Consider the following 26,729-nt stretch of genomic DNA (forward strand, 5'->3'; position numbering starts at 1 on the left):
TATATAGGGAGACATAACTTTTGACAAAGTAATCTCCACGGGGTATGGATGCACAACAAACAGTTGTCACTCAGGCCCAAGATGAAGAAAATAAATAAATTAAAGTACACACACACACACACACACATACATATTTGAATAGAAGGAAAGATGTGTAATTTGTAAAGCGATTCAGTGTCATTCGGTCAGTCAGTCAGACAAGTTGTTGAGCAGCGACTGCTTCGTCTTCGCCGTCGTCTTCAACTGCAATCTAATTCAATTGAAATTAAAACGCAAATTGACAATTATACAGAGAATCTCCGGGAAGAGAATCTGCTAGTATTTCACAGTTGATGCGTGGACAGCAGCAGCAGAACAATGAGCGCTGTGCCGGCAACGGCAACGGAACAGCTTGAAATGAAACGATCCACATCGATGCCAGTGAAGCCAAGGCCACTGGATCCCCCACGACCCTTGTCGCGCTGCCCCGAAAAGGAGACGGTCAATGATAACGCAGAAGTTGACTACTATCCAGAGAGTCCAAATTGCTCTCGGCGACGTAAATCCAAGCAGACGTCGCCCGATCAATTTGAGACGCGCAGCGTGCAAAAGTGGGTCACAACAACAAAAACAACAACAACAACAACTAATTTAATAATTTATTTCCCCAAGATATGCTCATTTTCAAACATTTCCATTGTTTCTTTCCAGCTTTCCTTATACGCTGGACTGGGCGGGCAGCTCCATTGAGCTGAGTCCCGATGCGGATGCAGATGGATTGCGTCGCAGCAATCATCGGGTGATGGATAAGAATGGACATGAGAATATCTTGTTCCGGCGGATACCGGAGAAGTCGTGGCGCTATATGCGGGATGCGATCACCACGCTGGTAAGAACCATGTTCGGCCAGAGGGCAACGAAAGCGCAATTAACTGCGTCTGAGCGATCGAATATATATAACATAACGCCCAGTATTCAGCGCAAATTGGATGAATTGGCCAACGAATCGCCGACGAAAGTCAAACACATTCCCAAGCCAAAAGCAATCGAAAGCGAGCGTGTAACATTTAGCATTTAACATTTAGCATAATCGCATATACTAATAAAAACCAATAAACTCACAAAATTTAATTTAACAAAATTTAAACAAACAAAACATGTAACAAACATTTTACTCTTGGGCTAAACAAAGTTAAATTCCATCATCACTATTGAAAAACTGATAACGATCAACTGCAATCGACGACAAATCGATAACTTGTGAGTCGAATTGCAAATGAAAATGAATAACGGCTCTTAGGCGCCAATTTTCGAAACTGCATTTTTTTGTCAGTCGTTTTGGTTTTGGCATTTACTAAAAATAAACACATTAATTTAACAAACAAACCAAACATGTAACAACAATTGTACCTGGTTGCATAATGTATAATTAATAATATATAATAATAATAATAATAATATGCATAATTGCATTTGTTAATCATACTTTCGATACACAGATCGAAATGGAGTGGAAATATATGCTGACAATTTTTGTGGGCAGTTACTTTATCAGCTGGATCTTCTTTGGCGTACTCTGCTATATGGTCGCCTATTCGCATGGCGATTTTATTTTCGATCCGATTAGTGGTCAGCGCTTGGGCGAAGGCAACGATCCATGCATTTATGGTGTAACCAATTTTGTGGCCATGATGATCTACTCGATTGAGACGCAGACGACGCTGGGCTTTGGTGAGAAATACGCCAGCGAGGAATGCCCCGAAACCATTTTCCTCTTCGTCATGCAAATGATGTGCGCCGCAGGCATTGAGGGAATCATGATTAGCATTATCTATGCGAAAACGGCGCGACCAGCGAGACAATTAACCAAGCTGAAGTTTAGCGACAAGGCAGTGGTAAGTCAAAAGTTCTTTAATTATCTCTCCACTGAATGAATAATGAATATATATATTTTATATATTTGCATTTCAGATTTGTTATCGCGACGGCAAACTTTGTTTGTTGTTTCGCGTTTGCGATCTGCGCCAACAACAATCCATCGAGTCCAAAATACGCGTCTACGTGATTGTGGACAAACCGTGAGTCAGGCTACTAAAAACTATATATATATTTATAAATTTGATATTATTTGCAGTACACGTGAGGGCGAGCTAATTAAGACGCACACGCAGTTGCGGCTGGAGGGCAACGGGGAGCAGCTGATTGTCTGGCCGGACCTTGTGTGCCATGCCATCGATGAGACAAGTCCACTTTATCACCTCAGCAATGCGAAGCAGTTTAATGCCGCACAATTTGAGCTGTACGTGACAATTGTGGGCACATCACCGACGACAGCACAAAGGACCGAGGCGAAGACCTCGTTTGTGCCGCGCGAGATATTCTGGGGTCAGCGTTTCGTCAACATTATCCATTACGATGCGGCCAATGAGCGATATTTTGTGGACTACGAGAACTTCAATACGACCATATCGGTAAGTATGGGTTTTCTCAAACACAACTCACCCACAACTCATACTTGCTTCCTGCCACTGGACAGGTGGACATGCCCGTCAAGCTGACGCCGGCCGAGCAGTTGCAACAGAAGCAGCTAGAATTGGCATACAGAAAGTAACATCTAATGCAAATACACAATCAATATATAACTTATAAAATCACATATATACTGAAATCAAGACCAGAAAAACAGAATTAATTGTTGCTAACACTATTTACTATTTACTATTACTATTTATTTTAACAATCTTTACCAAACAGTATAATTTGTTGTTCTTTAATTTATGAACTATTAACAACATTTGTATGCATTTTATTCAACCTCCACTTGCAGCATTATTAAACCTTAATTGAACAATCTAATAAATTGTAGCATAGAATACAGCATACTGAATATATTATCTTAAGGATATTAAACAATAGGAAACTTGACTTATTAAAAGTATTTACCACAGATATGCCACATATTATGCACAATTAAACAATAATAAACATAAATATACCATTTATATAAATTTTAATATAATATTTGCGTTAAGCATTGCCAGATCCCTGCTGACGGAGTAGATGCGCCACTTGCGCCTCGAGCAAATCGTTCTCCTGCTGCATTGCATTGAAGTCGTTCATGACGCGATCGCTTCGCAGAAGCAGCTCGAGGGCATCATGTACATATTTGGTGTGTTCCAGCTGCTGAGTCCAGTATTTTTTGACCTCAGTAAATAGGAGACACCTGGTTTGCTCATCCGACGCTTTGAGTTCGCGTTCCAATTTGGCGAAACGCTCATCCATCCGCTTCCGTTGTTCGGCCTGTTCCTTATCCAGCTGCACACGATTTTCGCCATTCGAGGACTCATTGCTGGATGTTTTTGGCAGCAACTGCAAGGTTGCCGCCTGAGTTGCTGTGGCAGCTACATGATGTGGTGTACTGTTCCGACTGGATGGTAGCATGCGCAGGCGTTGCTTTTGTGCTGCATCCGCCATCTGTGGATACTCCTTGTCGTTGCCAATGCTGTCGTTCGCCACCGAAATGTGCTCCTCGACCTCGGAGATCCTCTTCAGCTTGGCATCTCCGGAAATATTACTACGATCTTGCAATGGTCCGCTAACCGTCACTGTAAAATAATTAAGCTTTGTTAAAAAATAATCTAAATATTATATAATATAGGTATGAGGTGGGGTCTAAGTGAAAGTCCTCAATATCTATACAAAACTCTTACAGATATTCCATCTTACTGGAACTACTCACGTTGCGAATCAACTGTGGAGCTGGCTGCGCTATCCAAGGAGCTGAGCCCGGAACCGTTCTGATTAATGGTCTGTCGCTCTTCCTTTGGTTGCAACGACTCCCAGTCGAAGCTATCACGTCGCGTTACCAATGCCTTTGTCAGCTGCGTGGAAATACGATTCATGCCGTGTGGTCCTTTTGCATCCAAGAAATCACAAAAGGAATCACGCGTCTGGCGAGATGCTTTCGCTGTTGCCAAAGAGTCCAACTGCTGCTGGGTCATTGCTATTGGCTCCCCATCCATGGTCACATTATTTAAGTTACTGAAGCTGCTGCTCTGCTGCTCCTCAGTCGGTGTTGGCACAAAGGCGCATCGAGTGACGGCGCTGAAAGCAAAAAGCAAATTGCCTGATTATTTGGAATATTAAAAGATAATACAATCACCCTCCTACCAGCCATCGTGAACGGAACGCACTGCCAAGGGTGCCTTGGTGCTGCGCATATCGTAGGAAACGAGCTCACCCTTCAGGTTGCCGGCACAGAAGTAGGTGCCGCACTCGCTCAATGCCACCGTTGACATTGGATGCGTGTACTCCAAGCGACCCGATGGCGCCTGCGCCTTGTTGCGTCGTATGTCGAATATGTTAATCTTGCAGTCGTAGCCAACGGTGACTAACAACGAAGGCTGCCCACTGCACATGCTCACATCCCGACACGGTGCATCGTGTGCATCCTCCAGGTGGAAGATCGAGCGCTTCGCTTGGACATCATACACGGTTACGGTGCCCTTAAAGGAGGCAACGCCCAAGTGGAACCGCTTACTGGGGTGAAAGCGCGCCAGAGTTGAGCTTTATCAAAAGGATTAGTCATACATAATATATAAAAACATCAAATGTCATTTCTACTCACTACTCATCAATGGTAATCGACTCCATCTTCTGTTTGGTTCTGGTGCCATAGATGTTGATCTGGCCACCTTCGAGCACCGCCGCAATGTAGTCATCCGTGCAGTTGTAGTCCACATAGAGCACCGTACTGGACGACTGATTCGCCGGATAGCTGTGTATCAGCTGAGCGGTGCTGAAATTAAACAGCTTCACAAATCCACTCGATTGTCCGATGGCAATTTGATTGCACGCAGTTTTCGCACAGCAAACCGAATAGGCATTCTCAATGGTCAATTTCCTTACTCGCTGTATTTCGGGAACTAAACGTGAAAGCCATTATTAATCATTCAATATTTATCTGCCCTCCGCTTTACCGTTTTCTTGTTTCTCCTTAATGCGCATCACAGTCAAGCCCGCCTTTTTGTCCACCTCCACAAAGACGCGCCGCTGTGCGTTGAACTGGAAGTCTGTTGCTTCGCCATTGGCGTGTAGAAATGTCGACTTCGTTTCCAGATCAGCAAAATCCGATAGTATTGTCTTCTTCGACGTTGAAACTATATACATTTTAATGAAATTTTCTGATTGTCTAATTCAAATCAAACTCTTCTGGGAATGCGCAGTTGAATGCGGCAACTTTGCACTGACTGCCAATACCGAGTTGTAGAGTTGCCAGATCGCTTCGAATATTTCCATCGGCTAGCAACAAATTCAGTTTGCTATATGAAATCGCTGTTTGAAATCGATCAAGAAAAACATAGATATTGAATACAATGTCTGCGAAACTTGCGCGAAAGCTAAATATGCGTTGGATCGTTTCGAAGGGCATCTCAGAATCACGCATAAGAAGTGTTCTTGCATATACAGACATATGCGGACCAATCATCGCGAAGTCTGCTGGATGTCCGCGTTACTTGGAGACATTTATAGACGATTATTCGAGGAAAGTATTTAATACTTTTAATATGTTAGGAGAAGAGGATGTGCCAAACAAGTAGATAATGGTCAGCATCAAAACAGAAGCAAATTCAGTCACTTGAGGCAAATAATACCTGGGAACTTGTATATTTGCCAGTGGGCAAGAAATGGGTTTTCGGTAGAATATAAGTTATTCCTGCATCAAAATTATCTGTCGACTGAAATGAATAATTGTATATAGAATTTCGCACACACAAAAACCAACAGCTGAGTCTGCTCATTTATTATGCACAATAATTAAGGTAACATTATAACAATAATTTTTTTGTTTTTATAATTTAATAAATGCTTCAAGCATTGACAGATTTATCGCCCTTCATTTCCTGCCTGCTGATTAATTGCTTCAGTTGTTGCTTGAGCATCTCGTTTTTCTTCTGCACAGCAAAATAATTGTTTGCAAATCGATCTCTTTGCAGCAGCTGATTTATGGCATTACATGTATCCTGTGTTTTCTCCAGCTGCTGATTCCAGTATTTGGCGACCCAAAAGAATGTGGTAAATCTGGTTTTCTCAGCTGACCATTTTAGTTCGCGTTCCAGCTTAGCGAAACGATCATCTAATTCATCCTGCTCCTGTGGGTGCTCCTCTGCACGCTCCTTACCCGGCGATGTATTCGAGGACAGATTGGTGGGTGCCGATAGCTCCATATCCGCCAACTGTGGATTCGCCTTATCGCTGGCAGCGCTGCTGCTTGTTGCCGAACAGTTGACCGATTGCTCAATTAACTCATCCTGCTCATCCGCCTCAATTATTCTCTTCAATTTGGCATCTACCGAAATATTATTGCCCTCTCCCAAGGAGCCGCTGAGTGTTTCTGTAACAGATAATAGCTGTGTGACTTTATGAACAACCAAAGATACAACTCCGTACTCAAGTTTGTTTATAAACTACTCACGTTGCAGCGAATCAGCTGTGGAGCTAGCAGCGCTATCCAAGGAGCTGAGACCACAACCGTTCTGATAAATAGTCTGTCGCAGTTCCTCATTATTTGCCTTCGATTGCAACGACTCCCAATCGAAGCTATCACGCGTCGATTTCGTTGTCTTTGTCATCTGCGTGGACATGCGATTCAAGTCGTGTGGTCTTTGTGCATCCAAAAAATCACAAAATGAATCACGCGTCTGGCGAGCTGCTTTCGGTGTTGCCAAAGAGTCCAACTGCTGCTGGGTGAGTAGCAAATTGGCGGAAATCGATTTGCGTAGCTCATCATGGGGCATTGGCTCCACTTTTACCGTCTTGCAGCCGCCCACATCCATAGTCACACTATTTGAGCTACTGAAGCTGCTGCTCTGCTGTTCCTCAGTCGGTGTTGGCACAAAGGCGCATCGAGTGACGGCGCTGAAAGCAAAATCAAATTGCCTGATTATTTGGAATATTAAAAGATAATACAATCACCCTCCTACCAGCCATCGTGAACGGAACGCACTGCCAAGGGTGCCTTGGTGCTGCGCATATCGTAGGAAACGAGCTCACCCTTCAGGTTGCCGGCACAGAAGTAGGTGCCGCACTCGCTCAATGCCACCGTTGACATTGGATGCGTGTACTCCAAGCGACCCGATGGCGCCTGCGCCTTGCTGCGTCGTATGTCGAATATGTTAATCTTGCAGTCGTAGCCAACGGTGACTAACAACGAAGGCTGCCCACTGCACATGCTCACATCCCGACACGGTGCATCGTGTGCATCCTCCAGGTGGAAGATCGAGCGCTTCGCTTGGACATCATACACGGTTACGGTGCCCTTAAAGGAGGCAACGCCCAAGTGGAACCGCTTACTGGGGTGAAAGCGCGCCAGAGTTGAGCTTTATTAAAAGGATTAGTCATACATAAAATATAAAAACATCAAATATCATTTCTACTCACTACTCATCAATGGTAATCGACTCCATCTTCTGTTTGGTCCTGGTGCCATAGATGTTGATCTGGCCACCTTCGAGCACCGCCGCAATGTAGTCATCCGTGCAGTTGTAGTCCACATAGAGCACCGTACTGGACGACTGATTCGCCGGATAGCTGTGTATCAGCTGAGCGGTGCTGAAATTAAACAGCTTCACAAATCCACTCGATTGTCCGATGGCAATTTGATTGCACGCAGTTTTCGCACAGCAAACCGAATAGGCATTCTCAATGGTCAATTTCCTCACTCGCTGTATTTCGGGAACTAACCATATAAGCTATTATTAATCATTCATTATTTATCTGTCCTGCGCTTTACCGTTTTCTTGTTTCTCCTTAATGCGCATCACAGTCAAGCCCGCCTTTTTGTCCACCTCCACAAAGACGCACCGCTGTGCGTTGAACTGGAAGTCTGTTGCTTCGCCATTGGCGTGTAGAAATGTCGACTTCGTTTCCAGATCAGCAAAATCCGATAGTATTGTCTTCTTCGACGTTGAAACTATATACATTTTAATGAAATTTTCTGATTGTCTAATTCAAATCAAACTCTTCTGGGAATGCGCAGTTGAATGCGGCAACTTTGCACTGACTGCCAATACCGAGTTGTAGAGTTGCCAGATCGCTTCGAATATTTCCATCGGCTAGCAACAAATTCAGTTCGCTGTTTGAAATTTGTTTGCCTACGCAGAATGCCCGCGTAGCTCAAGTTAAAAAATTTAAATGACTTATCGTAATTATCAGTTTTACTTTTGCCCACACTTTACAAAATCTTCGCAAAATTTAAATAAAATTCGAAGAAAATGACAGTAGCATAACCGTATCGATACTTATTAAGAAGGTAATCAAGTAAATAACACAAGGGATTCTGATTTTTATAATAGAAACTATACAATTATATTACAACCTATAAAAAATACTGAAAAATAAATGAAACAGTTAATCTTGATAATCCTAAAATATGACTATAATGCATATTGTGTATATTAGCTGCGTATAAAACTAGCTATGAGGCCATCGCGTTTCTTCTGCGCCGATGATGTGTGTTTCCAATTAACCAGTCCGTGCTCCTCGAAGACGAGACTATTTTGATTATCTGGCAGCATATCAAAGTCCAGGGTTGCATCCTCAATTGGCTCACCACAGTCCAATATGAAGTTGTGAAGCATGCAGGTGGCCGATATCACCATGCTACCCACCTCCATGGTGCCAACATCCAAAGATGCCAGACGTCGAAAACGTGACAATAGCGCTGCAAAAGCACGCTCTGCCGGCGCATTCCACAAATGCACCGCCTGATTGTAGCGTATGTGGCAGGGTGTCAATTCGCCATTGTTATCCGCACAGGGTGTCATCAGATTGAGCAGCAGCGGATACATCATTTCCCCAACGAGATGCTTATGCGGCGGCATCAGTGGCGACTCCTCGTCAATGAGTCGCTCGAAGAGATCACTCTTGAGCAGCACACACTGCTGATTGCCGGGCACATCGATGTGCACATCCAAGAAGCGACTGCGCTCATCACACACTGCCTGCAGAGCCAGCCACGAATAGTGCAAATGACCGTTCTCCTCGCGTACAGGCAGCTTCAATTGGATGCGGCACTCATCGATGACGCCCACAACGCCGGGCAGTTTACTAATGCCACTGCCACTGCACACATTATCTGCCGGCCACTTCACATAGTGTGGCAGTAGCGTCGCAAAGGCGGAGGTGACCCAACGAAAAATCTCATGGCCCGAGCTCTTTGATATGGCAAAATTAATGCCAACCTCGCGAAATGATTTTCTGCGAATGTTTTTGGTTTATGAAAAGTAAAGAAAATATTAAGTAAACGAATCAAAATCATACTCGCCACTGAGCAGGGTTAATGTGTACAAAAGTTTCTCGGGCAACGAAACTCGGCCAATTGGTTGATGCTGTTCCCCTCCGGCTATAGCATTCCCAATGACCTGCAGCAGCGTCTATTGGCAAAATTGTATTATTATAATTGTTGTATAATTAGTTCATTTATATTCACCTCGAAACTGCTGCGCTGCATACGGAATTGCTCCTTGAACTGATCATCTTGGTAACGCGAAATGGACGCAATCTCATCCTCTGCCCCTGTTTCATTACCATTCGCCTTAACAGTTGTGGTTAGGGCACCAATTGAACTTTCAGCGGTGACCAGTCGTACGGCTTCGGCCAGTTGAGGACCTAGACCCTCATCCAGGAAAAAGTTTAGCATAAACGCTCTGTCGGCGCGTGAATTCATTTTCTGTGGTAAACAAAAAGTTGAGCCAGTCTCGCAGCAACAGCTGTTAGCATGCAAATGCTTTAACATTTTGCTAAATGTGCCAAATGAGCAAGTTCGATAACATTCGATAAACACTTTATAGCTCTGTTATGGACATGCTAGGCGTTGTTAATTCTGTGGTTTTAATTTAAATGATTTAAATTCGAATACAACAAAATAATAATCCAGCTAAATAGTGATGAGAAATGTTTCTTTTAATACAATTCAAATTATTAACGGCAGTATTTCCGACAACACTGACAGCTGCCTGTTAATAACAGACAAAATTTGAAATGCTGTTAAGAACATATGTTAGACAAATGAACGAGCGAAAAATTAGTCACTCGTCGTTGATTTTTCGCACACAACTGTTCGCTTGCAGCGGTAAATTGGTGATTAACAAGTTCATCACTACAATTACAATTTTGTGGTAAGTAAATTATAACCGTTTGTGGTTGTGTTGTGCTCCGATGTATTTATTTGTGCTTTTCTTAAAACCAAACAAAATGTGCGTAAAAATATATGTATGTGTACGTGTAAGGCAAAATGTTTTATTGCAAGCGCAGAACAGCGTAAAAGTGCCGGCTGCGTTGCTATCACTATGGGTGGGGTTACAGTTTGTTCCTGCGGCGGACAGGCTGTCTGGATTTTAAAATGGCCCGCAATACATGCATATTGTATATATATATATATGTGTGTGTGTGTGGGCGTGAAGTGTTCGAGGACAAGAGACAGCTGTGTGTCGCATAGCCGGCTATTCGGGCCATTTCGATATTCTGGCTATTTTTATGTGAATCATTTTTTGTTTGTTAAATTAAATACATACACATACATACGCGCATACATACTAATGTAATTTGTGCGCTTGTACGTGTATTCACTTTGGTATATTTTTAATGATGATTTCATATAAGCATGTACATTTTCCATTTGACCATTTGTAAATGCGCAACCAAACAAATGTGCAACATTTAATATATTATTAGTAGGGTATCGCAAGTCGAGTGCAGAGTTTCCAGAATTTCTCAGCTGTTTGTCGCTTTACATATTGTTATTGTTGTTGTCGCTCTGACTCACTCCCACTCTAGAAAGTTTACGCAAGACTGAGCAAACCTGATATATGCATGTGTATGTGTATGTATGTATGGAATTAAAGATGGCTAAAAAAAACACACTATCAGCAACAAAAAAGAACCACTCATATATAGATAAACAATGTATCTATATATATATATATATATGTATATATACATCTATCTATTTTCTTTTACTTCTTCGTTTTTACCATATTTGTATGTGTTGTATGCAGCTTTAATTTCTAATTAATTGTTATTTGAGACGATCAGTGCCGCACATAACGGTACCACAGCTGCAGATATTTAATCTGCTCTGTGTGCGTGCGTGTGTGTGTGCATTTGAATGCATTTGACCACAAAAGAACAGACGAGCCACAGCAACATCCTACAAGAAGAACTCGTCTTCGCTGCGAGCAGAGCATAGCTGAGCTGAGCGAAAGTTGTGTAAGCGCACAAGACAAGACGGATTCTCACTCTAATTGCTCATTATTTGTTGTAAGCTAAATGCATTAACAATACAAAAGTGCAATAAACTCATTGTTGGCTTCGTCTCTGCGTTGTCTGCTGCAAATGCAAAAACAACAGCTATGCACAGCTTTTCTCTCTCTCTGTCGCGCGCGCGCTCTGCCTCTCTTTATCTCTATCTCTCTATCCCACCTGTCCTCTCTATTGTCGCGCATTGTTGTTGTTGCCATGGCCGCCACCATGAAGCTTTCTCCCCAAGTGCAGCCAGCTTCAGCTGTTTTTGACCCTGTGCACCAATGAAAGCAACAATTTTTTTTTCGTTTGTCTCGTTTTCATTGCTCATCATTTAATCAGTTCGAGTTGCTCGCACAAAACTTTAGCAAGCACTGCCAAATTGGGCAAGCCAAGCTTATGCTGCCTGCCTGCCTAACTCTCTGTCGCTAACATTGCCAAACGATTTAACATTGTGCTGTTAAGCGAAATGCTATCCCGCTGTGCGCTGTGCTCTGCCATCGCTCACAGATATATCCGAGTCCTGTGCGTGCGCGCTGTGCTGCTCCTGCTGCTGCTGCCCTTTTCGGGGTGTGTTGCTTGCGTGTGTGTTTGTGTGTGTGCGTGTGTTTGACCCAGTTGGGTGCTAGTCTTGAACATTGAAAAGTGCTTTAATTTGCTAACTTTGTTTTTTGGTTTCTCTCGAAACGAATTAAAACATTGCGTTCAAGTGCGTGTGAAATGATGAGCATATAGTATACAGACCAGACATCCGTTATACGCTACATATATATATAAATATATATATAGATAAATATATATAGGGACGGGACCTCTAAGGAGTGGTTCTTTTTCTTTTCCAGCTAATTTCTTTTCGTTTACGGCTTTCGTCATACGCCTAACCAAAATTTCTTGTATGGCTGCTTGTGTCGGCAATGTTGTTGCTGTTGTCGTCAACATCGTTGCTGCTGTTGTTGTTGTTGTTGTTGTAACCGAGAATGAGTTTGAAAGAAAGCGGAAATTGCATAATCTGAATGTGATAAATAAATTCCATACTTACACCGTTCATATTTAAAGTGCATAGACCGCAAAAATGTTCTCATGTTGTCGTGCAAATCCAAAAGCAGCCAAAAAGGATAAGGACAAGGACAAGGATAATCATAATAAAAACGACGCTGAAACAAACGAACAGCTGCCCAGCCCAAATTACAACGAATCAGAGGCAAAGCAGGAGGTGGAGGCGGAGGAGAAGGAGCAGGAGCACGAGCACGAGCACGAGACGGTTGCCAAAGTAAATGGCAATGTGTCGGCGCCAGAGCCAAAGTCAGAGCCTGAACCTGAACCTGAACCTGAAGCTGAACCCGTAACCGAACTCGAACCCGTCATCGAACACAAACCGGAGCCAGCAGAGCCAGCTGAGTTTGACGTTGACGTTGATGTTGAGGCCCAAACTGGTATTCACAAACAAATTTGCACTAAATACATAAGTACAAAATCTATCCTAGCCTTATAGTCTACACAGAACGAGGACACATTGACGTAATGCTCTGCACCAATTGGGAGCATTACTTCACGCTGTGTGTGCCATTATTATTATTATTACTGTGCACCTGAGTTCGGGTTCCATCAACAGCTGTCAAATGGTCAGAGAACCTGTGCCTCTTTCACTATTTTCTTTTTGCCTCACTCTAGAAATGGCCATAGACGAGCACCTTATTCTTTAGTTGTAATCCTTAAATTGCTTACAAATATGTCGTGTGTACATTTTAAGTGTAGACAACTATTTTTATGTGCACATTATGTGATCAGTTCAATTCCAAATACATTTATATTCTAAGATAAATTTCTCTTTCTAAAAGCTTAAACTTTTTAGTGAGAATTTTGAGGCAGTTATTGTTTTAACTTACTATCTCAACTAAGAGACAGATTCTGTAAGCTCAACAATTGGAAGGAAGTTACTAACTGAGATCATTTGTAATCCATATTAGCTTAACGGTTTAGTTGTTCCCTGTATTATTATTATTGTGTATATGTATTAAGTTCAAATATGCGCTTTGTGTCGCATCTCCACAGCCATTGAATTAGAATTGTCGCCAACGTTGCGATCGACCCATTCATCGACTTCAACGGCGCCGCCCGCATCGATGACCAGTGCGACGACTGATGACGATGATGCTGCTGCTGCTGCTGGTGCTGGTGCTGGTGCCGCATCACAGCAGCAGCCAAAGCAGATGCAACTGCAACAGCATCCGCCTCAGCAGGAGCCACAACATGCGCCCACAAAGAGTTGCCTGTCGCGCCACAATTCGACGCATCACTCGATCAAGAAGAAGGTCAACATCAGCACACGAGCGGAAATCATTGAACCGGATACATCGCTCCTGCTGCTGGCCAATCACTGCAACAATAACAACAACGGCTCACTGGGCGATGACGATGAGGTGTTCTCGGACTCACTGCCGCCGCCCAAGCGGGAAAGCATGTGTGCCCCTTACATTGAGGGCGACATGCTGCCGGAGACGCTGGCCTTTGCCCACGGATTGCCCTCGTGGTTCGATGATGAGCGACTCAATGAAAAGTACGACGCGTTCTCTATCGCATGTTATTTGTGTGACTCCTCTTTCTAACTGTCGTTTGTTATTGTTGTTTGTCGTTGTTGTTTTCGAATGCAGCGGCTGCATTGAACCACCCGTCACTCCTGTGGGACGCGATGAGCTGGAGCTGAAACGTCAGCGACTCTATACGGAACTGTTGCGCGCCGCCCACGCCGCCGTGGAGCACAGCGTGGCTGTCCGTGGTAAATGATGATTCCACCTTCTCAAATTCTCTCTTTCTCTCTCTCTCTCTCTGTGTGTGTGTGGTTTTAGACTACTCCATTTGTTGTTTTTTGCATGCCCAGTTTTCGAAAAAGTTCTCGTTTCTGTTGTTGTATTTACCCATTACAAATTAATAAGTACTTTCTTGCATAAAAAGATGTTTTCTCCACTTACAACTATTTTCCTGAATATCGAATTATTTTATTTCAATTACTACATTTTTCTCTGATTATAAATTTAGTAATCCAATTGTAATTCATATCAAATCACCTGAAAAATTATGTATAATGTAATATTTTGCTTATCACAGCTCCAAAAGTATTATCAACAAGAAACAAACATTTTTTATAATAGTTACTATTTTTAATTGGCTTTAGGCTGACTCATGTCTCGACAATCATTGTGAGGGTTATCAAATTGTTTGGCTTGGCCGAATATATGTAATTTTATCTCACTGCTTTTGTAAGTGCACAACTTGAATGTATTTTGGTCAATTTTGTTTTCTTGTGGACTGCGATTATCTTGTTATCATCATCATGATCATTGGCATCAACTGATCATTCAACAATTTGCATTTGCATTTTTCGTTCGTCGTTGCCAATGATTCATTGTCTTTTTTTTGTGCGATGACATCAATTACAACCGACAACTAGTTGTATATAATTTGTTGTTGTTTCTCTTTTTTTTTTAATAGACGTTTTTACTGGGTGTGGATTGTTTTGTTTTTTTCTTTATAGATATATACAAAATATTTGTTTGTGTATATATTTATATATATATTTAGAAATACGCTTGCATTTTTCACGCACATTTTGATTTCTTTTTTTGGAGTTAAGCAAAAGCACAACTTTCAACTTGAAAATAGAAATAAAACTATCAATGTGACATAACATATAATTGATTGACTGATTTGCTGTTGCGCAGATAACAACGATACGGAATCAAAGCCCACGGTTGCCGTTGAGCATTTGGAGAGGATCTGTGAACGCTTGGAAACGCTAGTTGATCGCTTGGAACACACGCTTATACAACCACAGCCACAGCCACAACCGGAGCAGCAGTCACAGACCGAACCAGTTGCAGAACTGTCTATAACACCACCGCTACCACCACCACCAACACCACCAGCACTAACAGCAGATCTCGCACCAACCACTCTCAGCAACAACATGAGTGTCGCCGGCTTTGAGGATATTGTGGCCGGGCCGCTGAGCCAATATCTGGCGTTATCGGCCAAAATTGGCGGCGATGTGGCCCAGCATGCGCAATTTGTCAAGGCTGCCTTTGAGTGAGTGGCTTTTAATGCAATTTGCATTTGCATTTCATTCTGATAACTTTTGATTTTACAGCGCCCAATTGCGTTATGTGAAGCTGGCTACGCAAATCGCTCAGCCGGCTCAACCAAAGCAAATGGAACTGTTGCAGCCAACATCGACGCAAATCAGCGCCATTCAGGATTTCCGTGAGAAGCATCGCTCCTCCGCATTCTTCAATCACTTATCGGCAATTAGCGAGAGTATACCGGCGCTGGGCTGGGTCTGTGTATCGCCGACGCCCGGACCGCATGTCAAGGAGATGAACGATGCGGGCCAGTTCTATACGAATCGTGTGCTCAAGGAGTGGAAGGAGAAGGATGCCAAGCATGTGGAATGGGCACGCGCCTGGATCCAAACGCTGACCGAACTGCAGGCCTACATTAAGCAGTATCACACCACGGGCCTGGTGTGGTCCGGCAAGGGTGCGGCCCCAGCTGCCGGTGGTGCACCACCACCACCACCACCCGGTGGTATGCCACCACCACCGCCCCCACTAGATCTGAGCGCATTGAAGCTGGACAGCGCTGGTGGCGATGAACGCAGCGCGCTCTTTGCCCAAATCAATCAAGGCGCCGATATTACTAAGAGTACGCAATTGAATTATTTAAATCAGCTTCTTCAACTAAACTATTTATTTCTGTAGATTTGAAGAAGGTAACGGGTGAAATGCAGACGCATAAAAATCCATCTTTGCGCACTGGCCCCGCACCCTTTAAGACGCCAGCCAGCAGCAGCAGCGGAGGAGGCGCCGCTGGACGACCTGCACCCCCCAAAGAGCCCGTCTTTACGCGCGATGGCAAAAAGTGGCTAATTGAGTATCAGAAGAACAATAGCGGTCTGCTCGTGGATAACGCTGAAATGAACAATGTGGTTTACATGTTCCGCTGCGAGGGCTCCACTCTGACCGTCAAGGGCAAGGTGAATAACATTGTGTTCGACTCGTGCAAAAAGTGCTCGCTGCTGTTCGAATCGGTTGTCGCCTCCGTTGAGTTTGTCAATTGTCAGAGCGTTCAGATGCAGGTGTTGGGCTCGGTGCCAACTGTGTCCATTGATAAGACCGATGGTTGTCAAATGTATTTGTCCAAGGATTCGCTGGGCGTTGAAATTGTCAGCTCCAAATCATCGGAGATGAACATACTTTTGCCCGAGGCAAATGGTGACTATGTAAGTCGGAATATTGAAGTGGAAATAGTAAATTAAGAACATTTTATTTTAATCAATTGAATTTGCAGACCGAACTGGCCATGCCGGAGCAGTACAAGACCTTTATCAATGGCAAAACCCTCAAGACTGTGTGCGTGGACAGCCTTGGCTAATGCGTTCAAGCGGCAGGAATCCCATGAGCGACGTCGATTTGCTTTTGAAGACACAACCTCCACTTCCCCCACACTTGTATTGATGGAGCTGCAGCAAGCTATATAATTAATTTTAAGCACAACATTTTCGTATTTGTGTATTTATGGTTTTTTTTTCACCGTACGAGAATTTAAAAAATCGTTGCCAAATTTCTGCTGCTGGCTAAACTAAAAGCAAAAATAGTATTCGAAACAAACATTATTTATTTTATAATGCAGAAAAGCAACAACGGCGTAACGCAAACGAGACTCCAAAATTGTATTTATATATTAAAATTAATGAGAATATGCACGAAACTTTTCAAACATTTTAGAGCAGACTTTTCATTAAATTATACAATTAATAATTTTGCACCCTATGCATGTAAGAGAAATCGAGATCATCAGAAAAACAAGCAAAAACAAAACTTTTATATTCTATTTAAATAAAATTTAAACATTTTTTATTAAATAAAAAAAGGAAACGTGTTTTTAATTTATACATTATTTATGCCATTTGTATGTCGTTTTTAAGCCCAAGATCAAAACAGATCGGATTAGTGAGGAATGAATTTCTGCTAATACTCGGTTAAATCTTCTTGTACTCGATGCGCTCCACTTTGACCTCATCGCCAATCAATTGGTATACGTAGGTCACCACCGTCGTACTCTGGATGTCCATCAGCACAAACGAAGGCACCACATTCGTGTCCAGCGGATTGAAGGCGCCCGTTGCTGAGCCCGGATTTATGTAGAACTTATTGCCATGCTCGTACGCCTCAAACTTGTACGTATGCCCCGTTATGAGTATGTCCACGTCCAGCTGGCGTTGGATCAGTGCCAATGCCTCTGGGTCACCACGGGGCACCACTTGATGACCGTGGCACAGACCAATGCGAAATTGTCCAACCGTCACAACCTTTTGCTCCGGATAGCTGAGATTCTCATCGAAATCGCCACGCACTATGTGCACATCGGTGGCAAGCGATTTAAGATAATCATACGATTCCTTTGTGCAGATATTTCCGGTGGCCAAAATATGATGAATCCGACCGGGCACAAGTAGCTTTTTGAACTTTGCCGGCAGACTGCTGCAGCGGTGTGGTATGTGCAAGTCTCCAAGTACTAGAACGAGCATTTTATGCCTGCGTTAAATTCCCGTTTCTTAGACCGAATCTTTAAACGATTTAATTATCAACAAAAATTGGTGAAACGCCCAGCAAAAATTTCAGTGCTGACAAGAACAGCTGTTCACAATGTAAGCGCATACAGGCGAATGGCAAAACCAATTGTACGCTATGACAGCCCTGGCATGAGCAACCAAAAGAAGGTAACGTCATTGAATGACGTCATGTGTTAAGACTATTATCTGTTGTTTAAGATATATAGAACACTTGATGACAGAATGTGTAACGAAATAAAAGTCAATATTTATATTACGACTTACTAGTAGTGCACAATTAGCTATTCTGCAGAGGCAACTGCGAGAGCGTTGAGTGCATGTGACGTCATCTGGTGTATGCTACTCACATTGCGCGCTCTTTTGACGAAATCTTATAAATGCTTTGCAGAATGCGGTCAGCGCTTTGTTTTGCCGGCGAAAATGGACGCAGCGGAAGTAGCAGCAAATAAAGAAGGTATTTAATACATTTCAAACTGTTAAATAAAAAATAATTCAAACTAATTGTATACACTTGCAGCTGAGGCTAGCATTGATCTGCTGGCCATAGTGCTGGACACGAATCCCACACAGCACATTGTGCGTCAAAATCCACAAAATCTCACACAAATCCTGGAGGCAGTCATCGCCTTTGGCAATGCACATCTCATGCAGAAGGCGCAAAATAAACTGGCTGTCATATCCTGTTCACATCATGCAACGTAAGCGGGCCTAAGTTAAAGATTAACGAGTTGATAATAGTCATAAAGTATTTTACTTTTAGCGACTTTCTTTATCCGCTGCCCGGCCGGCAAGTGGAGCTGCGCCCGATTGATGGCCAGTACGAAGCATTCAGTTTGGTGGAGAAGACAGTGAAGCAGCAATTGGGCAGCATACTAATGAATGCGCCACGCCTGAGCTCACCCTGCGAAAGTCTGCTTGCCGGCAGCATGTCCATGGCCCTGTGCTACATATCTCGCGTATGTTTCCAACCACTTACTGATTATTCTTCTCCATTGTAATAAATACTCTTCTGCTGTGGCAGCTGCAACGCAATGTTGCCGCTGGCGTCAAGATGCACTCGCGCATTTTGGTCTTGACGGGCAGCAATGAGTGCGCCTCCCAGTACATGACCTACATGAATGTCTTCTTTACGGCTCAAAAGCTGAGCATTGTGATCGACGCGTGTGCGCTGGACAAGACGCTGAGCCTGCTGCAACAGGGCTGTGATATCACCAGTGGACAGTTCCTAAAGGTTACCCAGTTGGATGGTTTGCTGCAGTACTTGCTGTGGGTCTTCATGCCATCGCCTCAGATGCGTCACAAATTGGTGCTGCCACCGCCGCCAAAGGTGGATTATCGCGCCTCCTGCTTTTGTCATCGTGAGCTCATCGATATTGGCTACGTTTGCTCCGTCTGCTTGTCCGTATTCTGCAAATACAGTCCCATTTGCACCACATGCCAGTGAGTATTATTTAGGCAAACAAATACCATTCAGCAACTATTATTCTCATTTATATTCTTCTAGTACCATCTTCAAGACGCCGGGACCACTGCCCATTAAGCCCAAGAAGAAGAAGAAGACTGAGAAACAAATGTGATCCAATTTTCACAACTCGGGTTCAATCTTTGTACGTAACTGTCAAATTATTACAATTACGAAATAAACAAGTATTCTAAGATTTCTATGACTTATTTAAATATCTAGTTAAGATGCGTCATGCACAAACTCGAACTAGAGCTAGAAGCTGTAGATTCCCTAAGAGATTAGTTTAGATAGATACAGGTAAAAGTAAGTGACACTAAAGTTAGGAATACCTTGGGCTGGGAATGGTTTCTTCAAAATATACTATTTATTTCAATCTTCCCACGCCAAACATAAAAGTTTTATATTTGTAAGAAATGTTGAAATGTCCTTTAATGACTTTCATATTTTTGTATTACTAACTAGTAAGTGTTCATGTATCTCGCATAATTTTGCTGAAATACATTGGACCAAAGTTGGCAGGCAAATAGGGTAAAACCATTTGACCATATTTCAAGCCCTTCGGCTGCTCAAATCTATAGATATCCCCAAGGAGAGCGGTGTGCTGGCTCAGATCCTTGATGCGAGTGGTAATGCCATGATCGGTGAAGACCTTCTGCAGCGCCATATGGACGACGCCATCGTTCTGCACCGGTGACAACGAGCACGTGGAATAGACGAGACTGCCGCCCGGCTTGAGCAAACGCAGACAATTGGCCAATATGCCCGCCTGCAGCTCGGGAATGCGTAGACGTTCCTTGATACGTGTCGGCTTGAATATGTTATTGTCCTGATGCATGAGCACATGCCGATCTGTGGTGCAGGGCACATCCACTAGTATCTTATCGTAACTGCCATACTCATCCAAATTCCGAGCATCGTTATGACTGAAGATCAAACGTTTGCCCGCCCAGCGTTGCTTATAGTCGAACAGATATTCCTGCATAACATGGCGTAGTTTATTTAGACGCGACTCCTGCACATCGTTGCACACGAGCTGATCCAGATGCAGCGTTTGCAGCATCAGCAGCGATTTGCCACCGGGTGCTGCACAAGCATCTAGCACACGTTCACCCGGCTGCACCTGGAGGAATAGCGGCGGCAGCACTGACGCCCCATCCATAAGAAAATGTGAGAGTACTCCAGTCAGGCACTGGCGGGGCGGCTTGAAATCGGCACAGTTGCCCATCTCGTAGGTGTAGATGGCCAAGTGCTCGGGATATTGAAGTGTGGCGTCGGGTTCGATGATGAGTGGAAAATCGACGTTAGTTTGGTAGTATTTATAATGCTCGGATTCGGCCACCCAATCCTCCATGCCCTTAATCCTGTTAGCGGGCACATACTCATAGAGGCCGCCAGTGCCGAATTGTGGATCCACCAGGCGACTTTCATCCAATTGCACATCCTCCTCCAAGGCACGCGTCAAACTCTGCTTAAACTCCGTTGACTCCGTCTCAGTTTCGAGCTCATCTTTTTTAGTTTCTTTATCGTATTTCAATTGCTGTGGCGGAACGTGTCCATCCTCGGACGCACTGCTGGGATATATGGCGGCCACCTCGCGTTCCTCTTGCTTTCTCACCAACGCATCGAGCTTGCCATCGATGTCGTAATGAGCACGCGTTGCCAGGTTTAATTCTCCGCCTTCGCCCCCACCAACTTCTCCACTCTCCTGACGCTCCCTTGCCAGCTGAATGAGTGACTTGATGTTGATGGCACCGTCCATTTCTAGCATGCTGCATGTCTGCTCCGTGTCACCGAAATTGTTCACCATGGCAACATATTTGTGCTCGGTTAGCAATGCCGCACGCATATTTTTCCATCGTCCGCCATAAACAGAGCCGTAGAAATCATCGAAACTGTCCAACGCCCGATCGCAGTTGTTCTTCTTGTGCTGCAGCACATTCCAGCGACGTTTGCCACTCTTCCAGCGTCGTTGCAGCATGCAAATGTTGCGTATTTTCAACATTTTCCACAGCCGGCAGTTTCACTACAAACAAGTTGTTCGGGTCAGAGTTGTCGCTCTTAGCGCTGTTTCAAATTTAAAATAATTAATTTGTTTTATTTTTGTTTTAATGGATTTATAGTATTATTACTATTGCAAAATACAATATATAAAATAGTTATGACTTTTTGATTTGAATTAAGTAATTAGATTTAATTTTACATATTTACATTCGATTAAGTCGATGGAATACGAATGTCAGATGTTATCGATAACGGCCTATCGCCTAGGTTGATAAGCAAAAAGATTTTACCAACGGATGTAATAAATCGACTTTGAATATTAGAGCAAATAATGCATTTTTGTTTCATTTGATTCAACTGTAGGAAAAAGCTGCATTTTTTAAGTAAAATAACTTTATTTAATTTAATCAGTAGATCTCTGTTATGGATCTATTTTTCACTTTGTAGTAGAATTAAATTTAACGGCAGACCAAAATTTTATACCGAAAATCTGAAACAAGAGAAAAACTCATAGATTCTACTATTTCATTTTATTAAGGTGTTTACAAAGATTAGCTTTTGAATTCTTGTCGGGTTTAAGTACATTTGCAGGCGGGTATGCATTGAAGAAGTGTCTACAGACGCGCACAAATAATAGTATACTTATTATTATAGGATAACTAAAAACTATAATTTGTATTTGTAGTATTTACAGTCCAGTTTCCAGACAGTTCGGTGCTTGAACTATTCAAAAGTCATTCAAATTAAATTCTGTTATATGATTCAATCCTTGGTAACGAGATTACAATTTATGCCTTCTGTGGTGCCTTAACATCTTTCAGCGGTGTCTTCTCATCCTTAGCATCTGCTTCGCTTTCGGCTTCCGATCGATTCCATGACTGTTCAGCACCCGATCCGAATATGACGAAGACCAAGAACTCAATCGCAAACAAAATGATCGTAACCCAAAAGATTATACGCCAGGCTCCAATATTTTGCTACAATACCAATTAAAGATTACAATTTGACTTATAGATTGCAGACAGCAGGTAATATTTACATTTCCATGGGTAACGAAGCCAACGAACAGGGGCACAATAATACCAGGCAAGGTGGCAGCTGTGTTGGTTAACGCCACCAAAGTGCCAGCAAAATTGGGTGCAATATCAATGTGATTGGACAAGAAGCCAGAGAACATGGCGCCCATAGCAACAATACCAACGGACATGACGAAAACGGCCTCATAGTGACGGCAGCCAATATAGCAGAGGATCAGCAGACATATGCCCGGTATAATGGTACAGATAGAAGTTGCAGTCTTTCTGGCGCAGGTCGTGGTTACCTTGCCTGAAAGAATATATATATGCATATATTAGAAGGGATTATTTATGTGCATATTGAATAGTGAATAATATATATGGAGTAAAGATATTTACACTTACCCTTTGACTGTAGAGTGTCCAAAATCTTGCCGAGGATAATGCTGAATATGATCATGGGGAAATAGGGTAGAGCGCTGAGTGCCGCATTGCTGGCCACATTGAACTTGAGGACCTGCTTCATGTAGAACGGAATCTCGATGAGGAACATATACCAGCCAAAGTTGTTGCATGTGTGCGCAATGAGGATGGCCCAGAATGGCACCGATTTGAACACCTTGCCCCATGGCACCTTCGGATGATGTTCGACCTTTGATTCGGTTCCCAATGAGCTGGTTATCATTTGACGCTCCTCGGCACTAATGAATCGCTGCTTATTCGGATTGTCCTGCACTAATATTGTCCACAACACCATCCAGATGCAACTTAATGCGCCCATCACATAGAACACCGACTCCCAGCCCCAGGAAGAGGACAAGACGCCGGCCAACAAGATGGAGAGTGCCGTACCAGCTGATGTGCCCACATAGATGATGGTGGACATGACCATACGTTCGCTGGGTGGTGCCCACGAAGCAATCATCACATGCATCGCCGGGAATGAGGCTCCTCCGCCCACGCCTTCCAGTACACGCATCAGAATCAATCCGCCGTAATGGGCCTCGGTCAAGATAGGTGTTAACAGGGTGCAGACCACATTGATGAACACCGAAAATAACATGACCCACTTTGCCGAAAAGTTCTCAGCCACATGCGCCAATGGTATCTGCGAGACAAGATATCCCCAGAAATAGCAGCTGAGCAGGGTGCCCTGCAGCGGTTCACTCCAGGCAAAGGGTCCATCCTGTGAAGACAATTGAATGAATTTACTTTCAAAATGGATCAAATATTGGAAAAAGATATAGCCAATAATTTGTTAACAAATCTTCGAACAGAATTCTAAATATCATTTATGTAGCTAGGAAAACGCCTTTATTATTTTTGCAAAGTTATAGCAAAATATTTTTTGGTTTGTCAAGTTTTAAGACATTAATAATAATAAAAAGTAATTTCAATTTCTATGGCATATATATTTTGCTTAATGTGATGATACCTACCTCAACTTTGGGCGCTACATTGGAGGCATCACCGGGTGGCGAGCATGTCTCAATATCCACAATTTTGGTGGCATTCAAGAGGTTGTGGTTACCGCTGCCTTTCTCCTGATGCATGTGGATAGCCGTGTGGTTCACCATGGCAACCATGGCGACACTAAGATTCACCTTCAGGCCATAGACAATGGCCATGCCAATGGATCCAAGTATAGCGAGCACATAGCGTGCGGGCACGAGTTCTACAAATGCAAATCACAAGTCGATTAATTCGTGTTTTTTATTTATTTTTGGTTTTTGGGATTGGTCACCGCCACTTAAGCCCATCGTTTGAGGCAGACGACGTCGTAATTGTCGCTGCTCCCTGATAAGAAAATTGACATTTGTATGATATTTATTTTCAAGTTCATATTCGGGTTTGACCAAAGAACGGCGACAAATTGATGGTAAAAAAACATTAACATTTCTTAATTGTTCAGTCGTTATCGCAAAAGTGCAAATTAAAACAGTTTCCAAGTTCTTTATTTATGGTTTGGATAAGGGAGTCTAATCTTGACAGCGATTTGCAGCTAAGTACTTAGCTAATCAGCTAACCAATACCGAAAAAAGTAGACTAAAAATATTCCAAAGGATTCGTAAAGAACAATGAAAATAAAGTACAAATACAAATTCAATACAAGTTCAGCATAAAAGATACATAAATTTTTCATAAGCCAAATGCAATCAAATTATGAAAGTAAAAGCTTAGGTAAACAAATTTATAGCAGTACTTAATGATAAGCATTTGGTATATAATTTGATACAAGCCAAAACAGAAGGACAAAAAGACATTTCAGCCATTTATTTATACTAGCTAAATCCGCACATAAATTTCCATATTCATTTGTTGGCCTAGGTAAGTTGACACAATGTGTATTTTGGCAAACGTCAAGTAACGAGAATATTTTTGCCAATCGCATTGACATCCAAATGACCTTAGGCACAGGCCCAGCTGCCAATGTTAAATCATTTGTTTTGGACAAAGACAGGATCCAAACCAAATGGAAAGCCATAATAAAAATTTGTAGGTTGTCCCGCCTAATATTGAACTGACAGGATATGACACAGATATAAACGCACACAATGATATATACACATACAAGTATATATATATATAAACAGGAATACACACGCGCACGACCTTTGGGCGGTATTTGAGGTCAAACATGTCTTGGGCTGAACGATTTCCAAAATATAACCAATAGTTGCATCAGGCTAACAATCCAAACAGCCCCAACAACACTTGTTGCACTTGCACTCGATGATGCACTCGGCTATTGCATTGGTGAAATTATGCCTCATGCAATATGCCACATTTATATTTGGTTTTTTAGCTGGTTTTGATTCTCTTTGCCCACTTACTGCCCAAGATACTGCCCTTGGCAGGCACTTCCTCCACCATTTCGAAAGTGTTTTTTAAATTATTTATTTAAGTGTATAAGAATTATTTCTATCTGGCCAAACTGTTAACTATTACAACAGCAAACTCTAAATACGACGCGTGCTTTGCCAGAGGCAGCTGCTCAACAACTAAAATCATTGCTGGATTCCCGCTTCTGACGACGCGACGTAACGCAACACGACGCAGTTTTCATATTTTCGGTAAAATTCGTGTTTTTTTTTCTCATTCTCATTTCAAGAGCATGTTTTCATACACAACACACTGAGCGAAAAAAGCTGTCCAGCAGAGCAGACTGATTTGATTTGTTTTTTTCATGCTTCCATGCTCTTTCCTGGAACTTTTATGCCCTGATAAGCTGATAGTTAAAAGCTTGAAAACTTCGAATATGAATAACTGCGCTACGTAATGATGTTCAGAATTTTAAAAATATATTTAAATGTTTCACGAACTCTTCTAAATGCGAACAACGAGATTACAATCTATTGATTTTTGTTAGTTTGTTTTAGCTTGTGAAATAAACACATCGTTTTCTGTGTTTTTTGTCAGTGTGTTTCAGCGTCGACACTGGGTCTCGGTGGAGTGCCGGGTCCAACGTGCAGAGAGTGCGTGCCTGTTGGCTTGCGCGTACCTTTGGCTGTATCTGTCTTGTATCGACAAGTTTTCGCTCAAACATTTTGTTGTCATACTGTGAATTCCACAAAAGCATGTAAGCATAGCTGCCACATTCCACAAAATATTTCAAATTCGTTCAACTTGGTTGCCGTGGTCCAGGCTAAACAAGCTGTTAGGTTGTTGTCTTGGCTAAATGCGGTCTTCTTCTTTCGGCATGCTAAAACATGTTGATTAAAATCTATTAATCGCACATATTACATATTATATAATTCCAATTTGATATTCGTGAATGGCTCACCAAATGTTATACAACATAACTGTAGGTGAATATTTATAAATAAATAATTCAGTTGTACAAATGAAATACTAGAAATTCCCTTCGCGTTTACCCAATTTTTATTGAACCAATTGCTTGGTTTAAAAGTTCGCCGATTTGTAGCACACTTAATTAGGCATTCAAAACGCGTGCATAAAATAAATATAAATTGTCTAATCATCATGTCCATCCAAATAAAGAAAACATATTTCTTTACAAAAAACTTGTCTTGTTTTTGTTTGACCACTTTGTTTTTTTTTTTTTATCAATTTTGCTCTAGCTTATTTACTAGTTTAATAAGCAATTTGTGCTAACAATTAGCGGTTAGTTTACTGACTCCCAGACTTTGTAGAGGTGCAAATTAATAATTTAATAATCATTTAGCGTGTGTTTATCAGTTAAACGGTTTTATTTTAGTTTTATGTGGATATATATGAGGGCATATGGAGCTTTAAATAATTTGATTCTTATGTTCAGCAACAAATAGTACACATTTATAAATAAACCTGGAGTAAACAAATACAGAATGTGATCATT

At 42.4% G+C, this 26,729-nt stretch overlaps 9 protein-coding genes across 13 annotated transcripts; 3 read left to right on the forward strand and 6 right to left on the reverse strand.

Moving 5' to 3' along the window:
• The first annotated feature begins 177 nt into the window (after window positions 1–177).
• Window positions 178–2,981, forward strand: LOC6562590 (ATP-sensitive inward rectifier potassium channel 12). Its single transcript, XM_001988425.3, has 6 exons — window positions 178–590; window positions 691–868; window positions 1,479–1,874; window positions 1,951–2,057; window positions 2,114–2,450; window positions 2,516–2,981. The coding sequence occupies exons 1-6, from the start codon at window positions 358–360 to the stop codon at window positions 2,588–2,590; spliced, it is 1,326 nt and encodes a 441-aa protein (XP_001988461.1). The 5' UTR covers window positions 178–357; the 3' UTR covers window positions 2,591–2,981.
• LOC116806258 lies at window positions 2,950–5,248 on the reverse strand. Its single transcript, XM_032742481.2, has 5 exons — window positions 4,959–5,248; window positions 4,607–4,904; window positions 4,150–4,545; window positions 3,719–4,083; window positions 2,950–3,584 (listed from the first exon to the last, which is right to left on the reverse strand). The coding sequence occupies exons 1-5, from the start codon at window positions 5,146–5,148 to the stop codon at window positions 3,007–3,009; spliced, it is 1,827 nt and encodes a 608-aa protein (XP_032598372.2). The 5' UTR covers window positions 5,149–5,248; the 3' UTR covers window positions 2,950–3,006.
• A 494-nt stretch (window positions 5,249–5,742) lies between these two features.
• LOC6562588 lies at window positions 5,743–8,095 on the reverse strand. Of its 2 annotated transcripts, none has more exons than XM_001988423.3 (5): window positions 7,772–8,093; window positions 7,420–7,717; window positions 6,963–7,358; window positions 6,455–6,897; window positions 5,743–6,373 (listed from the first exon to the last, which is right to left on the reverse strand). In XM_001988423.3, the coding sequence occupies exons 1-5, from the start codon at window positions 7,959–7,961 to the stop codon at window positions 5,850–5,852; spliced, it is 1,851 nt and encodes a 616-aa protein (XP_001988459.2). In that variant the 5' UTR covers window positions 7,962–8,093; the 3' UTR covers window positions 5,743–5,849. The 2 variants fall into 2 exon arrangements, with proteins under 2 accessions (XP_001988459.2, XP_043070428.1); XM_043214493.1 differs by having other exon boundaries at window positions 5,826–6,397; window positions 7,772–8,095.
• A 242-nt stretch (window positions 8,096–8,337) lies between these two features.
• On the reverse strand, window positions 8,338–9,723 carry LOC6562587 (protein ALP1-like). Its single transcript, XM_001988422.3, has 3 exons — window positions 9,470–9,723; window positions 9,301–9,413; window positions 8,338–9,237 (listed from the first exon to the last, which is right to left on the reverse strand). Exons 1-3 carry the CDS (start codon window positions 9,704–9,706, stop codon window positions 8,436–8,438), a joined length of 1,152 nt encoding a protein of 383 aa, XP_001988458.1. The 5' UTR covers window positions 9,707–9,723; the 3' UTR covers window positions 8,338–8,435.
• A 373-nt stretch (window positions 9,724–10,096) lies between these two features.
• LOC6562586 (adenylyl cyclase-associated protein 1) lies at window positions 10,097–17,205 on the forward strand. 3 transcript variants are annotated; one of them, XM_032735910.2, is made up of 6 exons: window positions 10,747–10,758; window positions 12,337–12,713; window positions 15,000–15,363; window positions 15,425–15,978; window positions 16,035–16,555; window positions 16,624–17,050. In XM_032735910.2, exons 2-6 carry the CDS (start codon window positions 12,353–12,355, stop codon window positions 16,705–16,707), a joined length of 1,884 nt encoding a protein of 627 aa, XP_032591801.2. In that variant the 5' UTR covers window positions 10,747–10,758; window positions 12,337–12,352; the 3' UTR covers window positions 16,708–17,050. The 3 variants fall into 3 exon arrangements, with proteins under 3 accessions (XP_032591802.1, XP_032591801.2, XP_032591799.1); XM_032735908.2 differs by lacking the exons at window positions 10,747–10,758; window positions 12,337–12,713 and adding exons at window positions 13,456–13,837; window positions 13,932–14,056 and having other exon boundaries at window positions 16,624–17,205; XM_032735911.2 differs by lacking the exons at window positions 10,747–10,758; window positions 12,337–12,713 and adding an exon at window positions 10,097–10,157.
• Window positions 17,161–17,980, reverse strand: LOC6562585 (vacuolar protein sorting-associated protein 29). Its single transcript, XM_001988420.2, has one exon. The coding sequence runs from the start codon at window positions 17,861–17,863 to the stop codon at window positions 17,315–17,317; it is 549 nt and encodes a 182-aa protein (XP_001988456.1). The 5' UTR covers window positions 17,864–17,980; the 3' UTR covers window positions 17,161–17,314.
• Window positions 17,981–18,099: 119 nt separating this feature from the next.
• LOC6562877 (general transcription factor IIH subunit 3) lies at window positions 18,100–19,566 on the forward strand. The gene is made up of 5 exons (XM_001988419.3): window positions 18,100–18,362; window positions 18,426–18,606; window positions 18,669–18,864; window positions 18,930–19,348; window positions 19,413–19,566. Exons 1-5 carry the CDS (start codon window positions 18,245–18,247, stop codon window positions 19,483–19,485), a joined length of 987 nt encoding a protein of 328 aa, XP_001988455.2. The 5' UTR covers window positions 18,100–18,244; the 3' UTR covers window positions 19,486–19,566.
• A 186-nt stretch (window positions 19,567–19,752) lies between these two features.
• LOC6562876 (5-methylcytosine rRNA methyltransferase NSUN4) lies at window positions 19,753–21,421 on the reverse strand. The gene has a single exon (XM_001988418.3). It carries the CDS (start codon window positions 21,373–21,375, stop codon window positions 19,843–19,845), a length of 1,533 nt encoding a protein of 510 aa, XP_001988454.1. The 5' UTR covers window positions 21,376–21,421; the 3' UTR covers window positions 19,753–19,842.
• A 464-nt stretch (window positions 21,422–21,885) lies between these two features.
• On the reverse strand, window positions 21,886–25,329 carry LOC6562875 (sialin). Of its 2 annotated transcripts, XM_032736004.2 has the most exons (6): window positions 25,225–25,329; window positions 23,830–24,065; window positions 22,796–23,576; window positions 22,414–22,700; window positions 22,160–22,351; window positions 21,886–22,097 (listed from the first exon to the last, which is right to left on the reverse strand). In XM_032736004.2, exons 1-5 carry the CDS (start codon window positions 25,262–25,264, stop codon window positions 22,163–22,165), a joined length of 1,533 nt encoding a protein of 510 aa, XP_032591895.1. In that variant the 5' UTR covers window positions 25,265–25,329; the 3' UTR covers window positions 21,886–22,097; window positions 22,160–22,162. The 2 variants fall into 2 exon arrangements, with proteins under 2 accessions (XP_032591895.1, XP_001988453.1); XM_001988417.3 differs by having other exon boundaries at window positions 21,886–22,351; window positions 25,225–25,328.
• Between the last annotated feature and the right edge of the window lie 1,400 nt (window positions 25,330–26,729).

The sequence above is a fragment of the Drosophila grimshawi genome, unplaced genomic scaffold, assembly GCF_018153295.1.
Source record: "Drosophila grimshawi isolate 15287-2541.00 unplaced genomic scaffold, ASM1815329v1 contig_1377, whole genome shotgun sequence".
NCBI lineage: Eukaryota > Metazoa > Arthropoda > Insecta > Diptera > Drosophilidae > Drosophila > Drosophila grimshawi.

What these genes read in the sequence shown, in the direction of transcription:
- LOC6562590 (XM_001988425.3), top strand. Translation starts at nt 358, where the DNA reads ATGAGCGCTGTGCCGGCAACGGCAACGGAACAGCTTGAAATGAAACGA. An exon ending in GGGATGCGATCACCACGCTG is followed by an intron (nt 869 to 1,478) that starts GTAAGAACCATG and finishes TTCGATACACAG; the next exon opens with ATCGAAATGGAGTGGAAATA. An exon ending in TACGTGATTGTGGACAAACC is followed by an intron (nt 2,058 to 2,113) that starts GTGAGTCAGGCT and finishes TATTATTTGCAG; the next exon opens with TACACGTGAGGGCGAGCTAA.
- LOC116806258 (XM_032742481.2), bottom strand. Translation starts at nt 5,148, where the DNA reads ATGTATATAGTTTCAACGTCGAAGAAGACAATACTATCGGATTTTGCT. An exon ending in CGTTCCGTTCACGATGGCTG is followed by an intron (nt 4,084 to 4,149) that starts GTAGGAGGGTGA and finishes TTTTGCTTTCAG; the next exon opens with CGCCGTCACTCGATGCGCCT. An exon ending in CTCCACAGTTGATTCGCAAC is followed by an intron (nt 3,585 to 3,718) that starts GTGAGTAGTTCC and finishes ATTATTTTACAG; the next exon opens with TGACGGTTAGCGGACCATTG.
- LOC6562588 (XM_043214493.1), bottom strand. Translation starts at nt 7,961, where the DNA reads ATGTATATAGTTTCAACGTCGAAGAAGACAATACTATCGGATTTTGCT. An exon ending in TCGATTACCATTGATGAGTA is followed by an intron (nt 7,359 to 7,419) that starts GTGAGTAGAAAT and finishes CTTTTAATAAAG; the next exon opens with CTCAACTCTGGCGCGCTTTC. An exon ending in CGTTCCGTTCACGATGGCTG is followed by an intron (nt 6,898 to 6,962) that starts GTAGGAGGGTGA and finishes TTTTGCTTTCAG; the next exon opens with CGCCGTCACTCGATGCGCCT.
- LOC6562587 (XM_001988422.3), bottom strand. Translation starts at nt 9,706, where the DNA reads ATGAATTCACGCGCCGACAGAGCGTTTATGCTAAACTTTTTCCTGGAT. An exon ending in TGCAGCGCAGCAGTTTCGAG is followed by an intron (nt 9,414 to 9,469) that starts GTGAATATAAAT and finishes TTTTGCCAATAG; the next exon opens with ACGCTGCTGCAGGTCATTGG. An exon ending in TTAACCCTGCTCAGTGGCGA is followed by an intron (nt 9,238 to 9,300) that starts GTATGATTTTGA and finishes AAACATTCGCAG; the next exon opens with AAAATCATTTCGCGAGGTTG.
- LOC6562586 (XM_032735908.2), top strand. Translation starts at nt 13,491, where the DNA reads ATGCAACTGCAACAGCATCCGCCTCAGCAGGAGCCACAACATGCGCCC. An exon ending in GATGAGCGACTCAATGAAAA is followed by an intron (nt 13,838 to 13,931) that starts GTACGACGCGTT and finishes TTTCGAATGCAG; the next exon opens with CGGCTGCATTGAACCACCCG. An exon ending in TTTGTCAAGGCTGCCTTTGA is followed by an intron (nt 15,364 to 15,424) that starts GTGAGTGGCTTT and finishes TTGATTTTACAG; the next exon opens with CGCCCAATTGCGTTATGTGA.
- LOC6562585 (XM_001988420.2), bottom strand. Translation starts at nt 17,863, where the DNA reads ATGCTCGTTCTAGTACTTGGAGACTTGCACATACCACACCGCTGCAGC.
- LOC6562877 (XM_001988419.3), top strand. Translation starts at nt 18,245, where the DNA reads ATGCTACTCACATTGCGCGCTCTTTTGACGAAATCTTATAAATGCTTT. An exon ending in AGTAGCAGCAAATAAAGAAG is followed by an intron (nt 18,363 to 18,425) that starts GTATTTAATACA and finishes ATACACTTGCAG; the next exon opens with CTGAGGCTAGCATTGATCTG. An exon ending in CCCATTTGCACCACATGCCA is followed by an intron (nt 19,349 to 19,412) that starts GTGAGTATTATT and finishes ATATTCTTCTAG; the next exon opens with TACCATCTTCAAGACGCCGG.
- LOC6562876 (XM_001988418.3), bottom strand. Translation starts at nt 21,375, where the DNA reads ATGTTGAAAATACGCAACATTTGCATGCTGCAACGACGCTGGAAGAGT.
- LOC6562875 (XM_032736004.2), bottom strand. Translation starts at nt 25,264, where the DNA reads ATGGTGGAGGAAGTGCCTGCCAAGGGCAGTATCTTGGGCA. An exon ending in CAAGGGCAGTATCTTGGGCA is followed by an intron (nt 24,066 to 25,224) that starts GTAAGTGGGCAA and finishes TTGCATTTGTAG; the next exon opens with AACTCGTGCCCGCACGCTAT. An exon ending in GGACACTCTACAGTCAAAGG is followed by an intron (nt 22,701 to 22,795) that starts GTAAGTGTAAAT and finishes ATATTCTTTCAG; the next exon opens with GCAAGGTAACCACGACCTGC.